This window comes from Carlito syrichta, unplaced genomic scaffold, assembly GCF_000164805.1.
Source record: "Carlito syrichta isolate Samal-C Ts95f unplaced genomic scaffold, Tarsius_syrichta-2.0.1 Scaffold305503, whole genome shotgun sequence".
Classification (NCBI taxonomy): Eukaryota; Metazoa; Chordata; class Mammalia; order Primates; family Tarsiidae; genus Carlito; species Carlito syrichta.
In genome coordinates this window covers 67,596-89,574 of record NW_007249599.1, presented here as the reverse complement: position 1 = coordinate 89,574, position 21,979 = coordinate 67,596, and the positions used below count along the sequence as shown (strand labels likewise).

General features: G+C 40.4%; 1 gene segment (V, D, J or C); it reads right to left on the bottom strand.

Moving 5' to 3' along the window:
• Positions 1-411: 411 nt before the first annotated feature.
• LOC103264058 lies at positions 412-966 on the bottom strand. The segment is given in 2 exon segments: positions 412-815; positions 921-966. Coding segments are annotated over 2 exon segments (450 nt in total).
• Between the last annotated feature and the right edge of the window lie 21,013 nt (positions 967-21,979).

Genomic DNA, 21,979 nt, shown 5'->3' with positions numbered 1-21,979 from the left:
AGAATGGATGTAACACCAGTTAGTTTTTTAAGAAATCTGGCCATTGTCCAGCTTCCCCGTGTGCTTTATTCTAATGCCTAAAGTATTTTTTAGTCAAGAAATCTCACTGAGGTTCCATCCCTGAGTCTCTTTGAAAACTCTCTCCAGATTGCTAGGGCCCTTATAGGACTCTGATCCTGGCTACCATGAAAAGGCGTACTCCAGTCTAAAGCCACAGTCTGAATTTGGTGCAGGTGAAAATGTGTCCTGCAAAATCAAGAAACACGCAAAACCATTGTATATTTTGAGGTTTCAAATGTTACTACAGAATTCCAAACCTAGACAGATTCCCAAGGGAACAGACGGAGAGGCAGTCCAAGACTTGCCAGGAAACCAGCCCTCAACAGACTTCTGCACCTGCTCCTGAGAGACCTAGTGCCTGGAGGTCCTGAGATCCCTTGTGGTTGTGCAGCCCCTGAAGGGAGGTTTTTGTCTGGGTTCATACTGGTGTTCCCTCACTGTGTCTCTTGTGCAGTAATATACAGCTGTGTCCTCAGTTTTCAGGCTGTTCATTTGCAGATACATTGAATTCTTAGAATCATCCCTTGAGATTGTGAATCTGCCTTTTACAGATGCAGCATACTCTGTGCTGTAACCATTAGCTTTGTTTCTAACATGAACAATCCACTCCAGGCCCTTTCCAGGAGCCTGGCGAACCCAGTCCATATAGTAGTCTCCGAATGTGAGCCCAGAGGCAACACACGTTAGTTTCATAGACCCTCCAGGCTGAACCAAGCCTCCACCAGACTCCACCAACTGCACGTCACACTGGACACCTGCAATTACAGAAATGTCCTGGTCAGAAACTGCCACACACGTTCACTGTTTCTGTAACTCACATCCAATCACGCACTTAATATTTCTAGTTCGCCGTGAATCACCTTTGAAAACAGCAGCAAGGAAAAGCCAGCAGGGCCAATACTCCATAGTGAGTTGTCTTTTTCGGTCCTGATCACCAGATGGGAACACCTGGGAATCCCAGTGCTGAGGCTTCTCTCCAAAAGCTGCAGTGTCAAGGCTAGGCTGATTTTCATAAGCAAAGACAGGGCACTATTTGCATGTCTCCTTCTATATTAACAAACTTTAGGTGGGATGTTTGAGAGAGGGAGGGGACCAGAGCAGATGAGTTTCCTGAGTGCTTTTGGTGAAAAAAGATAGCATATGAAAAATGTAATGTCTTATGGTTTTGTCATGCTGCCATAAATACACAGGACTTATTTTTAAATATTTATTTCAAACACTTTTATTGAAGTACAATAAACCTAAAACAAAACATTAACATAATTATTGTAAACTTAGAAGCAATTCTTTTCTTTTCACATATGGAGGAAAAGCATTGCATATAGCATCAATGATAAATCCATTTTACAGGTGTGCAATTACAAGCAGAAGCACAGGGTTCAAACCTTTTATGGGTGAGCCTGGGTACCTGGGCCTGTACTCCTCACCTCTGTGCCCATCTGCTCCCTGAACCAAGCTCAGTACAAGTGGTATAAGCCTGATGAGGTTTGCAGAACCCCCCCCCTTTTTAAATGTGTACTTGTGGTGATTTTTGTGCACTCTTATGTCTACCTTAATAATGTGAAGAGAAGGTGGTGTTGTAGTTGTAGTTTTTGGATCTCAGGCATTTTCATATTATTCTTTTTTATCCATAAGTTATTTCAAGTTAGATTATTTGTTTATTTTTAATAGTTTTAATCAGACATTTTTGGCATATAACAAACATCATATAATTATTAAAGTGCAGTTTGATAAGTACTGATCTAAGTGCTCACCTGGGCTTCCATCATAACAATTATAATGAATAAGCTAATCACCCTTAATGTTTCCTCTTGCTCCTTTTAATTCCTACCTCCAGTCATCCCCTACTCCCACCATATCCTGAGTCAGTCTCTTATCATTTTTACTTTAAATTAATTTTATTTTCCAGAATTTATAACAGCGAGACATATAGTACATGTTTTATTTGTGTGGCTTCTCAAGCAGCATAATTATGAATAAATCAACCACATCACTACATATAAAGAATCTATTGATTATCAAAAGAGATAGAAAAAAATAAGTAAATCTATCACTATTTATTTAAAAGCTCCTCATTATTTGCCTTGTTTTCAGTTTCTGAGTATTTCAAATGAATCTATTACTATGTTTGGAGTTGTAGACATCTAAAAATATTTTGGTGGTTTTCTACACAACATTTAACTTGAAAAATCTTAAAGTTAACAAATTTACATCATTACATTAAATAGAGGTTATAGAAAAAACAAAATTTCTAATACGGGAGGAGAGGCAAGGACTTGGAGAAAAACAGAAGCACATTAAGACTGTAACTGGGACAGAGGCCACTACATACCATGTAAGCTAGTAAATGTTTACATTAGAGACATTAATTGCTTTCCTTAATGTGGAGTGTGATATGGTGCTAGAGTTGAAACTCTCAATGGACATGTAATTGGGGAATTTCTACTGTCACTGAAGCCATTTTCTCCAGGACTAGAGACACATCATAAAAGCTCAAACATTTACCTCTGATATGTTTCTCCATGCAAAAGAGGAACCGTAAACGATAGTTGAAAATGATCCAGACTCACCTTCACTGTCACCGCCAAATCTTCATAGAATTAATCTGCAAATTAATCCATCAAATCCACTGTGGTGCTCATGAGACTGGAGTGAAAAGGAAGAAGGCACGAAGCTCTGTGTAGACCCACCTCCACTGTCTTCTCTCAGTAATATCAGACTTATTTTAAGGGAAAGGGCAGAGCAGAAAAATACAGCATATTCCACTCTTTCAGTTTCTTTCTTTTTTTTTTTTTTGAGTTGGAGTCTCACTCTGTCGTCCAGATTGGAGTGCAGTGGCTGTGCCCGGCCAAGGCAGCCTCAACCAGCTGGGCTCCGGTGATCCTTCCACCTCAGCCTTCCAAGTAGTTGGAACTGCAGGCGCATGCTACAGCACCCAGTTAATTTTTTTGATTTATTGTAGAGATGAGGTCTCGCCAATTTGCCAAGGCAGGTCTTGAACCCTCGGGCTCAGGCAATGGACTCACTCCAGCCTCCCAAGTCACGGGATTACAGGCTGCACCACTGAGTCCGGCTCTCAGTTTCTTTACAAAAGTCAAGTAGATGGATTTCATCTTTATAGCAGATGAGATTAGTAATTTTCAAGTAAGTTATTTGTGTGCTGATTGTTAACAAAATCACTCAGTAGAAGCCCTATGATATAATTGGGGGAGTGATGGTTACTTTTTTGGTGGCCCTGGGCAGCATTAGCTGCTAAAAATTAGTGCCCTCCTCTTCTACTATTTGTTCCCTGAAGGCTTTGAAGTGTGATGCACTTACATCTTACTCTTTGAGAATAAGAGGTATACAAGAGCATACCTGACTGCTAACCTCACCATGTCTTTTTCCTGCACTCTTGTGAAGAAGGTTGTCATTATTTTTAGCCCTTTCTTCTGAGTTTAATACTTAAGTGTTTCTTGTAGAGCTGGTCTAGAGTCAGTGTAAATTCTTAGGGATTGATTGCTTGGAAAGATTTTGATACTACCTCACTGTTGAAGCTCAGATTAGCTGGGTAAGTTATTCTTGGTTGAAATTGTTTGTCTTTGAGTGCTTTGAAGATTGGGCTCCAACTCTCCTAACGTGAATTGTTTCTGTATATAAATCTGCTGCTAATTGAATTTGTTTTCCACAGTAGGTAGTCTGACCTTTTTCTCTTGCTGCCTTTGAGATTTCTTCTTTTATACCCACGTTGGTCTTCTCATTTTTTGTCTTGCAGGGATTCTCTGGATCTCTTCTGTTTGAATGCGCACATCACTGATGAGTGGTCTCTGTCTCTCTTTGTGTCTCTGGAAGTTCAATTAATCTTAGGTTTGGCCTCTTGAAATAATCGCTCATCTCTTGAATGTTTTGTTCTGTCTTTTTAATCTTCTTTTATGTTTTTGACATTTTGGGTTATGTCTATATTTTTGTCCTCATGCTCTGAGATCCTTTCTTATGCATGTTTAATACTTTTTTCCATGCTTATCAGTTTGCTATTTATTTCATTCACAGTATTCTTTACTGCTGTTATCTGTTATCACCTCCTTCCTATTTTCTTCTTGATTCTCCTCAATTTTTTTTATTCTCTCAATTAATGTCTTGATATTTTGGTTTGTAGTTTGAAACCAGTCTTTCTGGGGCTCTTAATTGATTGCCTTCTGAAGTCTGTTTCTCAGTGTCTGACCTCCCAGGGTACTGTGTGAGGCACATATTCTTCTTTTGGTTTTCCTTCATTTGTGTAGTTTTCCCCCCCACGCACATTTTTCTATTCCTTTTCTTTATTTCTGTTGTTCAGGGATGGTGATGTTGCTTTTACTTCTGTTTGCTCAGTCTTCTGTTCTTCTTTATGTGGATCATCAGGTTTTGTTTAATTCTGAAGTTAGACCATGGGCTGGAGGTTGTACTTTTTGCAGTTTTGAGATTTCATTGAAGGGGTAGCTGTGATTCAAAATCTATATAAAGATCCTAGTACCCACCATCAGGTGTGTGGGAACCCTGGAACCCACTTCCCAATGTCTTTCAAACTGTTCTTGTAGTGTAGGTGTGGGCATGTTCCCTGAAAGCAAAATGAGGTAAGAAAAAGGAAAAGAAAGAAAAAACGAAGGAGGGGGCAAGAGGAAGGTGGAGAGAGAAAATAGTAAGATGGAAACACAGATGTACCAACTAGCACATGAAAAGAAACTTCAAGACAGAAAAGAGTAAAAAAAAAAAAACTAAAACATATAGATATTCATAAAACACAATCCAACAAAAACCTTCCTATTGATGTGTTCTTCGCATACACAAACAAGAAGTCTTAGGTCCCAAGTTGGAGGCAGGGTGGAACTGGGCAGAGCTGGGTGGGACAATGCAGTTCTCTGTCTGGTCCCAAGGTAGAAATTTAAATCTAGCACTGGCAAAGATCCAAGGTGTTCTATAGTTTTGTTTTATGGCATGAACTGCATCATAGGTCCAACGAAATTATAGATACTGGACTCTGGTGGAATATTAAGCTCGGCTTTTCAGACTCTCATTATAAAACTCATCAAGTAGAAAGCCCTGGAATTTATTGTGAAAGTGGTCGATTCCCTCCCTTGGTATTCAGGATAAGGGTACTTAGCTGGGAAGTCCACGCTCTAATTTGCCTCACTGTCTCTACTTGCTCTGCTCCCTCTTCACCTCTCCTGGGAGACAGCTGCCCACTTTATTTTATCTTTATAGCAATGTGTAAAGTCTGCAAGTGTGATACCTCCCTCTCTGTTTCTTTTACTAATGATTGTTTTGGTTATTCACAGTATTTTATGTTTCCGTATGAATTTTTGTATTGTCATTTCCAAGTGTGAGAATAATTACACTGGTCATTTAATTTGTGTATTGTTAAATCTGTAGATTGCCTTGGGTAAGATGGATATCGTAACAATTTTGATTCTTCCTATCCATGAGCACGGAATATTTCTCCTTGTATTGGTGTCACCTTTGACTTCTTTAAGCATTGTTTTGCAGTTTTCATTGTAAGGGTCTTTCACTTCCTTTGTTATGAAGATGCCAAGGTATTCGTGTGTGTGTGTGTGTGTGTGTGTGTGTGTGTGTGTGTGTCTATTTTGGATGGAGTTGTACTTCTTATTTTATTCTCAACCTGTTTGTTGTTGGTGCATATGGATGTGATTGTCTTTTGTACATTTATTTTATACCCTGTGACTTTGCCAAAGTCCTTTATTAATGTAAGTTTTTGACATTTTCTAGATATAAGACCATATCATCAGCAAAGAGATATTGCTGGACTGCTGCTTTTCTTATGTGGATGTGCCTGATTTCCTTCTCTTCTCTGATTTCTTTAGCTAGGATTTCCAACACTATGTTGAACAGGAGGGATGAGAGTGGGCAGCATTTCTTTTGTTCCAATTTCCAGTAGAAGTGCTTCCAATTTCTGGTCATTTAGCAATATGTTGGCTTTTGGTTTATCATAGATGGCTCTTATGCTTTTGTGGTATGTTTCATCAAACCTTAGGTGTTTAAGGGTTTTTATCAAGAAAGGATGCTGAATTTATTCATTTTCATCATCTAACCAGATAATTATGTGTTTCTTTTTTTTAATCTGCTGATGAATTTAATTACATTTATGGTTTTTCGGGATTTGTTCCAGCCCTACATCCTGGGGAAGAAGTCTTCTTGCTCATGATGGAAAATTTTTGAGTTGTGTACTTGGGCATCGTTTTTGGAATCTGGTTGAGAATTTTTGCATCTATGTTCATGAGGAATATCGACCTCTAGCTCTCTTTCTTTGAATGATCTTTATCCAGTTTTGGTGTAGTTTTAAGCATATCTTGTAGAACTTATCTCAAGGCAGCATGTTTTCATAGGCATTGGATATCTGGGAAGGATTTTAATTCTCCCTCACTGATGATACATAGTCTGTCTTGGTAAGAAATTCTTGCTTGAATTTGTATATCTCTGAGAATATTAAAGATTTGGGTCCAATATTTCTCTTTTTTTGAGTTGGAGTCTCACTCTGTCACCCAGACTGGTGTGCAGTGGCTGGTCCCAGCCACCGCAGCCTCACCTGCTGGGCTCCAGTGATCCTTCTGCCTCAGTCTTCCAAGTAGCTAGAACTACAGGTATGCACTACCATGCCCAGCTAATTTTGATTTATTGTAGACATGAGGTCTCGCCAAGATTCCCAGGTGGGTCTCAAATCCGAGGGCTCAGGCAATCCACTCACCTCAGCGTCCCAAAGTGTGGGATTACAGGCTGAGCCACCGAGCCTGGCAGGTCCAATATTTCTTGAGTTTGTGTAGCTCTGCTGCAATTTTATTTAGTTTTAGACCTGTATTTATTGATTTTTATTTACTCTATCCAATGATTCTCTGGTCTCCATAAGTACCTTCTTGGTAATGACTTTCTCAGAGGTAGCCATTGCTTGTGCCCCAGTAGCTGTTCTTTTTAGCATTGATGCTTTACTGGAGTTCTGATGGGTAGCAGATCTTAATTGATTTTTCTTCATTTGTAACATTTCTTCTATCTGTCTCTTTAATTCCGTTGCTCATTGGAAAATGGATAAGCAGTCACATTTAATGTTTGCTCTACTATTTGTTCTTCCTTGAGCTGGCCTCGGCTGTGGGTTTTTTCAATTATGAAGTAGGGCTGAGAGTGGGGTGTTGTGCTGGCAATTTTGAGCACTACTAGCAGATGGGGATCTGCAAAGTTTCAGAGCCTGTTGACAAGTCATAATGTTTTCTATCTGCTTAATGGACCACTTGGGACTCACTCTTCATCTTGCAAAACATGACTTTATAGTAGGTTTGCTTGCCTAGCCCCTGAATCCAAGACAGGATATAAGAGAAAAAGAGAGAATAAAGGAAAGGAGAAGAAAGAATTATAAATAGAAAAATAAAACAGAAAGAAACACACCCTCCTATTCGCATAAAAGATAAAGAATGAAGAAAGATAAATAGAAGAAGGAAAGAAAAGAGAAATCCAACCAACAAAGAAAGAAGCAAAATGAGATAATCAAGCAAACAACCCAATACCGCCACCATCCTCCTTCTTGATAAGTTCCACTGTCTGTATCTGTTGCCTAGCCCTTGGCTCGCAGTGGGAGGTGGATCAACTGGGGTTCTGAATTTCTGTACTGAGGACAATGTTCTCTGAGGTCAAAAAGAGCAGCCTCAACACAATGCAGGGATCTGTGCCTCATCTTAAAATGCATTTCTGTTGTTCTGCAGTGGTTTCCGTGTCCAGACTCAAGGTGGCTTCTCATTTCTTCCTGGAAGTCTGCCCCAGGTGACCTCCCTGTGTTCCCTCCACAGAACTCACTGCCAGGCTTCAACGTGCTCAAACTGATCTTTCTGGGAAAATCTCCAAAATTTCTGAACTAGGTCATCTCCTCTGAATACATGAGTCTGTGTTTGATCCAGTGTGTGACATTTGTCTCTCTGCTATCATGTACTTGGGATATCCTCTCTGGGAAAATGATGGTTGATTTCAGCGGGGTGCACATATCACCCCTCAGTCTAAGGATGCAAATTTCTCAGGATAGAGACCGCTCAGAATTGGGCGAGATATAGCAGGTCTTTGCCCAGTCTTAGGAAAGAGAAAATGATGGCAGTCCATGTTTTCACCTCCAGTGGGGCTCAGCCCGAGATTTCATCCCTATGTTTTTCCTGTTGCCCCAGGTGGTGGTGTGTGCCAGGTGCCAGCTCACCTCTTCTGCCTTTTCCTGAGAGACGCCCCATGGATGGTGGATCCTTCTGCATATAACAGGTGCTGAATTTGGAACAGTGGTCAATTGTAACCATTTCTGCAGGATGGAAAGTCCCAGGTGCTTGATCTCATGTCTCCCCTCAGTTGGACATTAATTCATCCACTTGTACACACAAACACAAAGTAGTTTTATGTGCAGTCATCCATGCAGAGACTCCCAAATTCTGTTTGAATCCAATGTCATTTGACCAGTATGAATTCTTGTGAAGAAGGTTACATTACAACTCTAACCTCCAAAGTTGCTTTAGAGCCTTGAGAGTTTGTGACTGTTCCCAACGTGTTGAATTTTCAAAATTATTTCTGCATGCAGCTTATTTATGTAGTAAATCCTCATGTGAATCCCACAAATCATAAGGAATATAAGGCCCACACATATTTGATTAAGTCTGACGGAGGAGATGGTGGCTGTGGGGTCAGGTTATGGACACCGCGATCATGTGGCTACCTCTGGTGTACTTTTGGCTCCACCTCAGTTCCTTGTATGCCTGCAGAACCACCTTGGAGTTAAAGCTGTTGGAATCTGCTATCCCCATGCATGCATTCGTGTTCAACATCATTTTCCAAACAACCTTCAATCCCATTATTCTCATCATCTCCCTCAGTTCCAGCCCAGCTTCCTTCTGCCTCAAATTGTCTGACACTCACAGGATGTGGGTTATCACACTGTGTCTCACACGGTAATAGATGGCCATATCCTCAGGGCTCAGACTTCTCACTTCCATATAGGTGGTTCTCATGGACCAGTCACTGGTCATAGTGACTATGAACTGGATTTTCTATGGGTAACCGGTTCCATCAGTATTAGGGTTTGTATCTCCCATCCCCTCAAGCCCTTGTACAGGGGCTTGTCACTCCCAGCTTATGTAGGTGCTTATGAAGGTGTATTGGGAAGCTTGCAGGAGAACTTCACTGAGGCTCCTGGCTTCCTTATCTCAGCCCCGGACTGGACCAGGTGCACTTGCGAGTGAACATCTGTGGAGAGGATTCCATGTGGTTGAAATTCTCTTTGTCTGGCACTGGACTCTTCTCCAACCCTGGGATGTGGAAGCCACTATGTGCAACTGCTTCAACCAATAAGAGGATCCTCCAGCTCTAGATCATTGTGAGGAGCTGTGTTTTCAGGGGTTTCTGTAGGGGAGTAATATGGTTAGTGGGTGAGTCTCTCAAGGCACATACATATCTGTATCTACCTGTAGCATAAATACATATCCAAACATATTCACAAACACCGTCACCCATTCTCTCACTATGAAAAAATTTTTATGTAATAATTCCCTAATGTTCCTAATGTTCCTTCTATCTAGTATCTAGAACATTGCAGGTGCCCAACATATAGACACTAGACTTATATATGTGATTTTCCCCTAAAAACAGACCTAACTCAGATTATTTGCAAATTCATTAACAATTTATAACTCAAAACTCAGTACAGCATAAGATAGAGAAGGTAGACAACACATGGACCCGGTAACTCCAGTGTGAGCTCCAAGCCCTAATTCATGTATAATGATGTGTGTCTACTGTTATGCCAGGAATTTCTGGAAGCCATAGCTTCTCTACCAAGGAGCAAATGTACACAGCAACATTCCTCAGAGTAGCCGCATGTTCCAGGGGTACACAGACACAAAACTTTTCTGGTCTTTTTCTTCCACAAATCTACTTTCTGAAAAAAACGTTTCTCCTGATAAGTGCACACATTTTAATTTAACTACCCCTGTTCTCATTTTACCTGGTAATATATGTGAAAGGACTAAAAATGTCTTCTTTTAAATATGGTTATTATTGTCATGTTGGGTTTAATATATGCTCCAATAAAGTATGATGCTTAAAGTCACATAACTAGTCCTTGTTAAATTCCTATATAAACATTTAATAATATTTTGTTTTGGAATAAAAAAGACACAGACCTTGATAAAGAACTTCCCACCCCCAATCTTCTGGGCACCTGCTTCAGGGCTGGAGCCTGTGCTGGATGGGTCCTGAGTGCCACCTGCTGCCCAGGCCTCACACTGCAGGGATGTCCCTGTCTGGGCTTACAAAGCATTATCCTTTCTCTTGTCCATAGGAAAAGATGTGCCCACATTCACAATGCACCTTCAATGATGCCATGTGCATCTTACAACATCTCCTAAAATAGTGAATTCCCATATTAAAACCAGAAAACTCTCTCAATGGCAACCCTAAGAAGATATTTTTGAAATCAGTTGGCTATTCCTCTTCAGGTGCAGTCAGATGCACTGGTACAATTAACACATGATGAGTCTAGAAGGTTTTGAAAAACTTGGGTGAATTTCTTTATCTTCTTGAGAAACAATGTTTAAGGTTCACATCAGAGAGTATCTTAATGACAGAGCCCCAGGGCTCAAAACCCACAAACAAAAATAAAATAAATGCATAGCCAAACATATTCACAAACACACTCATTCTCTCACTGTGAAAAATTTTTCATGTAATAATTCCCTAATGTTCCTAATGTTCATTCAATCTAGTATCTAGAACATTGCAGTTGCCCACCAAATAGACACTAGACCTAGATATCCTATTTTTCCCCTTAAAACAGACCTAAAGCATAAAGGACACAAATGGAGTCTTGGGAAGTGCATCCATATTGGATTCACCTGTTCTTATCTGGGAACGCTGCATATGCTTCCTAAGAAATGAATCAGAGTTACAGGATTTGGGTCTGAAAGTTACTGTCAGAGGCTTCAAAGAGCTCTATGTTCCTGGATTTTTTTCTGTTCTTTTTTCTTTGAGTTTCTCTACGTTATTCTCCTCAGATAGTGTCTATGCATTGTCATATGTTTATCTTTAATCTAGATAAGTTACATTGATGCGAAGGTAATGAGTGTCACACAGGATAATAATATGTTGTCACAATTGAATACTAGTCGTGTATTGGTCTTCTTCTTTTGAACTGTGCCCTTTAAAAGACTCTCCATATGTACAGATTGATTTAACCTTTTTATCTACTCCCTTTCTTGGCTGAAGCCTCACAAAACTATTTTGTTGAATTTTAAACTTTATTGACTAATTTTATTTATTTACATGATAAAGGGAGGTTGGAGGAAGAGGTCTGCAATGGGAAATGATCCCCCCCATAGCTTAATTATATACAAAAGTCCTTCCACTGGTAGCCTGTCTGGAGAAGACTCTGAGTATTGTGATTCGTCCTGGATATTTTAAAGCCATTAGGGTATCTATTTGCAGTGTCATGATGAGAACATGGAGGATGCTGGAAGGAAAGTCACTAAACTGTGGTGTTTGAGGATGCCAGGAGCTTTCATCCTCACTCAGTTTATAGCTGCCCACTAAACATTCATAGTAATTACCCTGTAAGTGTCACCAACTGCTTGAGCACCCAGAAGTTTCTGTTCCAGTTACACAGGTCTCCTGATCAGTTTTCCTATATGGACCAATGGTTAAATTTACTCCAAAACCTTCCCTCCATGATTAAAGCTATGTTCTCATAAAATGAAGGACTCCTCCCATAAACCACACTATACAGAGACAGAGCTTCTAACTTGAAAGTAACATGGTACTATGTACAAAGGCTGTTGGTTAACCTTTCAAGGAAAACTTGTTTCATCTGTTTCTCAAGAGAATAAAATCTTGCCAAAATCGACTGTTTTCAGAGAAACCATAGATTTTACTCTCCCTGGTAAAATCAATCATGCACACTAATTGTCCCACCTGCAATGATTGCCACCAGCTCCTTTTAACTCTATTTACTTCTGAAAAGCCAAAGCACATTAGAGCTTAGGCTAGTAAGTCTGTCCAAGACTCAGTGGCTGGTACAGATGACATAAATGAGGAAATTTAAAAGGAGGGTATTCTCTCCTCTCACCCGGATTGTCACCTTAACACTTCAGCAGGGTCTAAACATTAAAACTTATTAATAGACTCTATTAACTGTCTTGAAAGGAGCAACCTGAAAACATGTTAATCTTCCCAAAGCTACAGAGATTATTCAGGTTCCCAAGGAGTCACGTGGGGTGTTTCTTGAATGTTTTCAGGAGACATTCCGTACCTATACCCCCATTCACCCCTCAGCACCTGAGAATGCTCCGGCTATCAATTTGGCTTTTGTGGCACAGGTGGGTATTTTTATCTGGTGAAAGTTACAGAGACTTGAGGATTTTGAAGGAATAAACATTTCTCTACTGCTCATGATAGCTCAGAAAGTTTTCAATAACCGAAATCCTGACAAAAGAAACAGGAAAACAAGAAAATGGACACAGCAACAAAATGGCAGACAATAGTATTAGTTGATGCCATCCTGGCCTCCCAAACTGGCTCAAGGTCAGCATGTAAAACAAAGACAGAAACTAAAAGGAACGAAAAAATCTGGATGCATCCAGCTAGCCAAGAATCAATGTGCATCTTGTAAAGAGCTGGGACACTGGTTAAAAAAATGCCCACACCACCCAAAGACAGAAAACCCAAAGACAGTTCTGCTCCAGCTCTCTACTGGTAAACCTGAAAATGACTCAGACTGAAGAAGCCAAGGTTCATTTTCCTTAGGGTCCCAAGAGCCCATGGTAACCACCACTATCGGTGACCACCCAATCCAACTGTTATTGGTCACTGGGGCAGAAATATCAGTCCTAAAGTCACCATTAGGACCCATATGCAAGAAACAAATTTCTACTCAAGGGTCAACAGGGGTAATAACAAACTGCAAGTTCACCTGAACTGAATTGTTAATTTATGTCAGAAATTGGTCACCCACTCCTTTCTAATAGTCGCTAACTGCCCATACCCTCTCATGGACTGAGATTTGCTCTGGAAACTAAGGGCAATTATTATTTTTTAACCTGATGAAAATTAAATGAATATTCCTACTGGCACTGCTTATCAAATGCCAGTAACTCTTACACTTTCTGAATAATACCTCCTAGCTTCTTCTCATTCTCCCACTGAAAATGTCTCATCAGATTTGTATTTACAGTAAAAGCAGGAGTTTCTGTAAGCATGTGCAAAGACAAATGTACCAGGATTGGCAAAGCATCACTCTTTGGTTATGCCAACTTATTTTTTCCTTTGAATAGACAGATCCCAACTTGGCGAAAACCAATCATCTAACTTGGACCCGGTTGCCACAAGGGTTCCAAAGCTCCCCAACACTTTTTGGGGAAGGTTTACAACAGGATTTATCAGATTTCCGTGTCTTTCACCCTGAATGTTCTCTACTGCCTGATGTAGGCGATCTGTGGCTTGTGGATGCACACTTAATTACTTATTTAAAAGGTACCAAGTCTCTGTTACAGCTTCTCCAAAACTTGGACTACCGTGTGTCAGCAAAAATGGCACAGTTCTGCGCCACTGAAGTTTCCTACGTGGGGTACAGGCTAAGAAAGGGTAAGTGAGCCCTAACCTCCACCCAGAAAGAAGCCATTCTTCAGTCTCTCATGCCAACAACAAAGAAACAGGTTTGGGAATTCTTGAGGGTGGCATGGTATTGCTGGCTGTGGATCCTAGGAATTTCTGAAATTGCCAATCCCTTGTATGTGGTCACTGCAGGATATCAGCTCCTAAAGTGGACTGCTGCTGATGACAGGCATTTGAGCAGTTAAAAATGGCTATTACCTAACCCACAACTTTATTTCTCCCAGATATTAGGAAGCCCTTCCACTTGTTCATTCACTAACAACGAGAAATAGCAAAAGGGATTCTCACTCAGACCTTAAAATTCTGGAAGATACTGATGGCTAACTTGTCAAAAAGCCTGGATCCAGTGGGCTCTGGCTGGCCCTCTTGTCTCCAGGTCATTGCTGCCACAGCCATACTAATTTAAAAAGCAAATAAATTGACTTTCAGCCAAAGCCTGGCTTTAACACTTCCCCATGCTGTTGAAACTGCTCCAGGGAACATCTGTCCATTAAATGTCAAATTCATGCATCCCCCAGTATCAAAGCCTCCTACTTGACCAACCTAGGCTAACTTTCTCTTCCAATCAGTGCCTCAATCCAGCCACCATGCTGCCTGATGATAATCCGGAATGTCATTCCATGACTGTGAAGACATGTTGAGCATCTCTCAGGCCAGCTAACTTGGTCTTTGGGACACTCCCTTAAGCCAGGTTGATGCTGACCTGTTCAATGTTGGTAGAAGCCTGGTAATAAAGAAAGCCCACAAGGCTGATGTAGCCTTAATGACAGCTCATGATGTAATCTGGTCAAAGTCATTGCCTCAAGGTTCCTCAGCACAGAAGACTGAGCTAATTGTTTCAACTCGGGCCCTGAGTTGGAAAACAGGAAAGCAGGTAAATGTCTTCACTGACAGCTGGTTTGCCTTTGCTACATTTCATGTGCATGCCATGATCTACAAGGAATGAGGTCTTCTTACTGCAGCAAGTAAGAATATAAAAACAAGGAAGAAATCTTAGTCCTCCTAGAGCCTATATGCCTCCCTGAAAAGTAGCTATCATTCCTTGCAGGGGACACCAAAATTAGACCACCCAGAAACAACTGGAAATCACCTGGTGGACCAGGCAGCTCAAAAGGCAGCAGAATTCTCAGCTGAACTCCTGACTATCTTGTTACCTGAGACTTTTCTTGTTCCTTCTCTCTCAAAACAGCCTACGTATACCTAAGAGGAGGAGAAACAGGCAGACTAGCAGGAGTTTCTAGAACTGCACTGGATGGTGAATTAAGAACTCTAAAATTATTTGAACTGAAGCCCTTGGACACACCTTGGTAAAAAACAAAAATTTAAATTCTGCCACCCCTTTAAAAAATACCAAAATGACTAAAATTTAAACTTTTTGTTATCATATTAATGACTTTAAAAACATAGCTGCAATGGCAGACAACATGTGCCTTGCCTGTGTCCAAGTCAATGAAAAGCAAGGGCCCAAATCTCTGGATGGCATCAGGACCTGAGGATCAAGTCCCAGAAAAAAATGGGAAGTGCATATCACTGAAATAATACCTCCCCATGTGGATGTGGCTATCTTCTGGTGTTTGTTAATAAATTTTGTGGAGGGGGAAAAATCTTTACCACCAAAAAATGAAACAGTCACATACAGTTACAATGTTTTTGTTAAATGAAACTATTTCTAGTGAAACGTCTGTAAAACTTAAAATAGCATGTAATATCTTGCTTGATATAAGTAACATCATTTTTGGTAGAAATCCTCCATCTTAGCTATTTTCTACCCAGATATAGCCTGCTCCTCCCACGTGTAACTAAAATAAGATCCGTGTACTCACAGACTCACATTCCTGTTTTCCATCAACTGTTTCTCCTGACCATTTGGAAACGCCCTAGCCACAAGTTCCATGTAATTGTTTACTTTGTTATCTGAACTAAAATATTACACCTTGCATATCTCTATTGTAACATTCTCATATTATAAGCCTATATCATGTTAGTGACCTAACCAAGGTAACGTCATTGTACAGCAGTCCTTCTACCTTGTCTCTATGTAAATACCCTAGTTGTTCCAGTCACCAGTTGTGCCTGGGACATACAGTAAATAAAAACTCACTAATTATCAAAGGTTCAAACTTTGGTTGCTAAGTTGCTAGTATATGGTTGCTAAGTTTCTATGTATACTTGTGGTTTTTGCCTTTATAACCCCCCGTCTGCTTCATTTAGGGCCAAGATCCCTTTGGGACAATTGTCCGCTCTCGACAGTCAGCATAAATAAAGGACTCAATTAAATTCTTTCCATAATGTCAATCTATGTTCTCACACTCCAGTCATATCACTAGGTCTAGGCTCCCCCTCTCTATTGGCTCTGATAATAGTCCTGTCTTTAACTCGTCCATAGTGCAGTTGGTTAGTAAAGTAGTAAACATTAATTTAAAATTACACTGTGCTTACCGACCACAGAGCTCTCGACACGTAGAACACATGAACCGGACTATGAAATCTATTTTAATCAAATTAATAACAGAGACCGGTAAGAAAGAGGTAAGCCTTTTCCCTTTAGCTCTTCTTCGGACCCAATGCACCCCATATAAGTCTGGGTTCACACCATATAAAATCATGTTTGGGAGACCTCTTTCTCTGGTGCTCTAGTTCCGAGATACTAAAAAAATAAAAATTAATAACAAATCAATCTCTGTTAAAGTACCTCCAGTCCCTCCAGTTGATGCAAGTCACTGCCCACTCTGTCTTCCATGCCTTGTCACCTCTTCCAGCCTGGAGATGTGATTTTTGCCCAGAAACTCCAGAGAGACCAACAAACACCTGCCTGGAAGGGACCTTGTGTTCATCACTCTACTACAATGGCACTCAAAGTTGATGGAATACTGGCCTGAATTCACCATACATGACTCCAGAAACTGACATAACTCCACCACTTCACTTCATAGACTGTGGTGCAGTGGCCAGGGTCCTGAATATCCTCTCCCTTGACAAACAACACAAAAAAAATAACTTTCAAAAAGACTAAAATGTATGATGCTGCTTTGCCCTGCTCAGCGGACTGAAATACAAAAAGAAAAAGCCTTTAATGAGAATCTTGTCCTTCTCATTCTTGATTTGCTTATAGATCCCTGTATATTCAACTGACTCATTCATTTTGTCAAACAACAAATCAGTTCTGTAAAACTTATATACATAAGACCCATACAATCATATACCTATGACTGAAGAGTCAAAACATTGAACCATGTACAACTAAACGGGGACTAAAATATCTAAAATGGTTACGATATCTTGCTTGACATAGGTAAAATCCATTTTTTAAAATCCTTTATGTTAACTGCTTGCCTGACCTAGAAATGACACACTAATGTGTACGTGTGATTGTTGTAACATTCCCATTTTTACGGACCCACAGGCTTGCTCCCCTGAGCTGTTCACACTGAACATTTAGAAATTCCCTAGCTACAAGTCCCGTGTAATGGTATGCTTTGTTAACTGAAATCAGATGTTGAGCCCAGAGATTGTTCCTTTCAAAATTCCCCCTGCCACATCCCCATATTGTATTCCTATATTTTGTTCCCTTTTGTTTTTAATTCCTTGTTCCCTCACCACCCTGCTGTGTAGCCCACTTGCAGTTTTTGCCTTTACACGTTTCTTGCTTGTTTCACTCGGGTCCAGAGCTTTCTTATAATGAGCCTACTCTTGACCACACACTACTAAGGACTCAAAATTTCAATCCAGTGTACTGGCAATTCTTCTTTCTTGTGGTTCATCTACAACGTGGATAGGAACTTTTAAAATAAATCAAAATGATCTCCACCTTTGGTAGACATCAGTTGTCAATCAATCCAGAATGCTTGAGTGGTTATATATTTTTTAAAAATATGAATGAAAGCTGCACTACTATCATATGCAAATTGGGAATTTCCTAGTCATTCAAGGAAGAATAAAGAAGTGATTTTCTAAAGATCTATAGAAGTCACCTAAACTGCATGGAGTATTGCGTGTTCAATCTGTGCTATATTGTTGTGAATAATAAATAAAAAGATCTAAATACATCCTGAAAATTAATAAGTGCTACAAAGTGTGAGGAAGCTATACAATCAAGAGCATTAATAAATAAAGGGGAAACAGATAAAAAAGCATGCAGACAGTTGTGTTAGGAGCCAGCCATGGAGGCCCACTGAGCATTAAGGATAAGGAAGGGCCATTGACCCTGAGACCACTACGATGTGTTTGGGCGCTATTGACCCCATTTCCTCCCCCTTTCTACTCAGCACTAATCAGATTAAGCTCCTGTGATTTCAAAACATGGATACTCTGAGATCAGGACGAACACAAGCTAACTTTAGAAGCTCATTGCTCCCATTCTTCCACAAACTGCAGTTTTAGCTTTCACACAACTTATAATTCAAACTTGTGTCACATTGAAGCGCCTTAGTATTGGTCACAGGCTTCTGGGTCATGATCTTAGGATTTATTGAAGGTGTAAATTGTAGAATACAGTTTTAGAAGACAGCCATTTTGCTGAAAGAATGCAGCTGGGTTACTTGCAGGTAGTCCACTGTGAACTTTGGACTGGGTCACATTCCAAACATGCTAGGATGGGCCACTTTCATTTGTAAAGTAAATACTTAAGCTTCTATAGAATTGTTTAACTTGGCATAAATCAATCAGCTTAGGATGAAAAAGGTTTATAGAATATGTCAGTCACAGTTTAGGTTATCCTTTGTTATAGGATTTTAAGATTATCATATGAAAAGGGTTTAAAGGCAATCGTTGATTAAGTTTTCATGGATTAAGGTTTCTGGTGGGTGGGGGACTCCCCTCCCACATCTGACTTTGTGTATAAAAGACCCGTTGTAATTCCCAAATACACACACATCGCTTCTGCACTAGACCGGAGTCCAGTCCTTTCTTTCTCTCTCTCTCTCTTTCTTCTTCCCCCCAATCGCCAATGTCATCTCCACCTTTGGGGTATCCTGAACCTGGCTGGAGCAGGTCACCAGCAAGTAGTGCCTGAACGTGGGACCTCAAGGTAAGCTTTCTCTTTCGGGACCCCTCTGTAGAGACAGGCAGAGCAAGGAAGGGTGAGCAGTTTAAGAGCCATGGCAGAATCATGGGCCAGAGTCTGTTTGTTCATAAGTATTCTGTTGTCTATTAGTATTTTGCACATATTGTCTGATAAAGGAACTGGTTGTCTTGACTCTTGCATTTTGTACGCCTTAGCTTTATGGAATATTATCCGGGATGCTTTTTACCTACAGTACGATTCCTCCAAAATTCTGACCAAAAACAATCACACTCCCCTGCTGGTCATAGCCTTGGCGCCTCCTTTAGATGATGAATTTTTCCCCAAAGAGGAAATGGAGGAAAAAATCTTGCTAATGTTGCCAAGGCACCTCCTCCCATACCCTTTACTAGAAATAAGGTGAAAACACCAAAATTCACACCTGGGTGTGTGTCTCCGGCTAATGTACATATGCAGGGATCCAGAAAAAAGGCAGAAGAAGAGGGAGATTTTACCTGTCTTCTTGCTTTCCAATAATTTATATGGAAGAAGGCACAGTAAATGAGGCACCTCACTGGGAGCCGCTACCATATAAATTAATTAAGCAACTTAAAGAAGCTTGTACTCAGCATGGTCTTACAGCTCCTTATACTATTACTACTGTGGAACAATTTGCCCCTCCGTGGATGACACCAGAAGATTGGTGACAACTTGCTAAAAGCTGTCTGTCAGGAGGAGCCTATTTACTATGGGAAACTGAATTTGAAGATCAGGTAAAGATCCAGAAGGCTGCTAACCAGCAGAGGGATCCAAATCAGTTTCATATTTCTAGCAATATGCTGTTAGGAAGAGGATTATTATGAGTCGGTTGGCAGTCAACTAATCATACCCAAGGAAGTTTTACTCCAGGTAAATTCTTGTGCAAGTGAGGCTTGGAAGAAGTTACCTATTAATTCTACTCAGACTGCCTCACTATCTGATCTTAAGCAGAAAACATATGAAATTTACGAGGAGTTTCTCTCTAGACTTACAACAGAAGTAAATAGAGTAATCTCTAATGTAGAAGTAGCAAACATCCTTATTATAAAGTTGGCTTTTGAGAATGCTAACAGTACTTGCCAAGCTTTGATTACACCGATTAGAAGAACAGGACAAAACTGATTATATCAGGCAGTGTGCTGATATTAACTCTGCCTTTATGAGGGTATGGCAATAGCCGCCACCTTGAAGGGAGAAACTTATGCACAATTTGTGCAGGGAATTCAAAATGGTAACAAAAGATCAAAAAACAGTTCTGTTTTAACTTGTTATAACTGTGGGGTGCCTGACTATATTAGTAGGAACTGCCCAGCTAAATGAGGGTTTCAGGAAGCTCTGATGCAACAGTCTAATGATAGCTCTTGACCAAAGTCTCTGTGTCCCAGGTGTCACAAAGGGTTTCATTGGGCTAGGGATTGCAAATCCAAATTTCATAAAAATGGCACTCTGTTAACTAAACAACAATCTATGATGCAGATTCTGGAAAATGGGCAGAGGGGCTGGCCCCGGCACAAAGTAACAATAGGGGCAGCTTCCAGCATGAACCCATTTGTTCCCTTTGACCCATCTCAGAACTCATCACAGCCACCCCAGGGAGCACAGGAATAGACCTCCGTTCCTCCACCACAACCATATTAACTTCAGATATTCCAGTTACCCCAATTCCAATAGGAGCAAAGGGTCCTCTCCCGGAGGAAATAGTGGTTATAATATTAGGAAGAAGTTCCTTGTCTTTACAAGGAGTTTCTGGGATTCCTCAAGTGGTGGACTCTGACTACACAGGGGAAATCCGGGTACTTGTTTCTCCCCATACAATTTTATGAAGGTCAAAGAATAGCTCAGTTACTACTATTACCCTGTCATAAAATGAGCAAGTCTCTAACTGATAAACCCAGGGGTGACTCTGGATTTTAAACCTAATGTATTATGGCAAATGGATGTAACTCATGTACCTACATTTGGAAAATTGTCTTGTGTGCATGTTACTGTGCATACGTTTTCTCATGTTATTTTAGCCTCAGCAAGAACTGGAGAAGCTTACAAGGACGGGGTGCAACATTTATTTTTTTGTTTCTCACAATTAGGTATGCCAAAACAACTTAAGACTGACAATGGTCCTGCATATACATCAAAATCTTTTCAATAGTTTTATTCTCAATTTAATATTTTCCATTCCACAGGAATTCCTTATAACCCGCAGGGTCAAGCCATAGTTGAAAGAGCCCATCAAACTTTAAAAAATCAAATACATAAATTACAAGAAGGGGAGTTTAGGTATAGTTCTCCTCATCATGTTTTAAATCATGCTTTATTTTTTATAAACCATTTAAATTTGGATGTTTCAGGCAATTTAGCTATGGCTAGACACTGGAACCCAGAAGGAAATGTTAAAACTATAGTAAAATGGAAGGATCTTCTCACAGGCCTATGGAGAGGGCCTGATATATTACTAACCAGTGGGAGAGGATATGCTTGCATATTACCAAAGGATGCATCAACTCCTGTTTGGATTTCTGATCTATTCATTCGAAATGCCCCTGCTAACCCAAAGACTGAGACGAGTGGCATGAATCCTGTTGAATCAAAGGAATAAACTGGAGAAAAATGTAAACAAAATAAGGGTTTTCACTTCCTTTGTCCTCTCCTATTCCTCCTACAACTCCAATTTCTGCCTTCCCTACTACTCTTGTTTCTTGTACTTTGTTCTGTGAGTCCCTTCACCTTTATCTAGGAAGGAAGGGCAGACGTCTATGGTCGTGGCATCTAGCTCTGACTTTCAATCTTTCTATTTTACCTTTGGAGAAGGAGCAGGTGCCAAAGGCCACAGCACCTGACCCCAGCCTCCAGTCTTTCTCTTTTACCTCCAGAGAAGGGACAGGTGCCAAAGGCCACGACACCTGACCCAAGCCTCCAGTCTCTCTTTTACCTTTGGAGAAGGAGTGGGTGCCAAAGACCAGGGCACCTAACCCCAACCTCCAGACTTCTCACTCTCCCCTTCTCAAGGGGGTGGCTCAGACAAAAGGATGTTAAAAATTCTTCTTTGTTATCTTCTTATGATAAATTTCTCTCAAGTTCAACTTTCACAGATGGAAGTAAAGGAAACATATAAGTGAATCCCATTAGCTAACTACAACATAGATGTTAATAAGCAGACTAGACTGGAAGGACAAGTTCTTTTGGATGTATTTTATCTATCAGTCAGCACTGGCACAAACTCCAAGAATTAGAAAAGGGCCC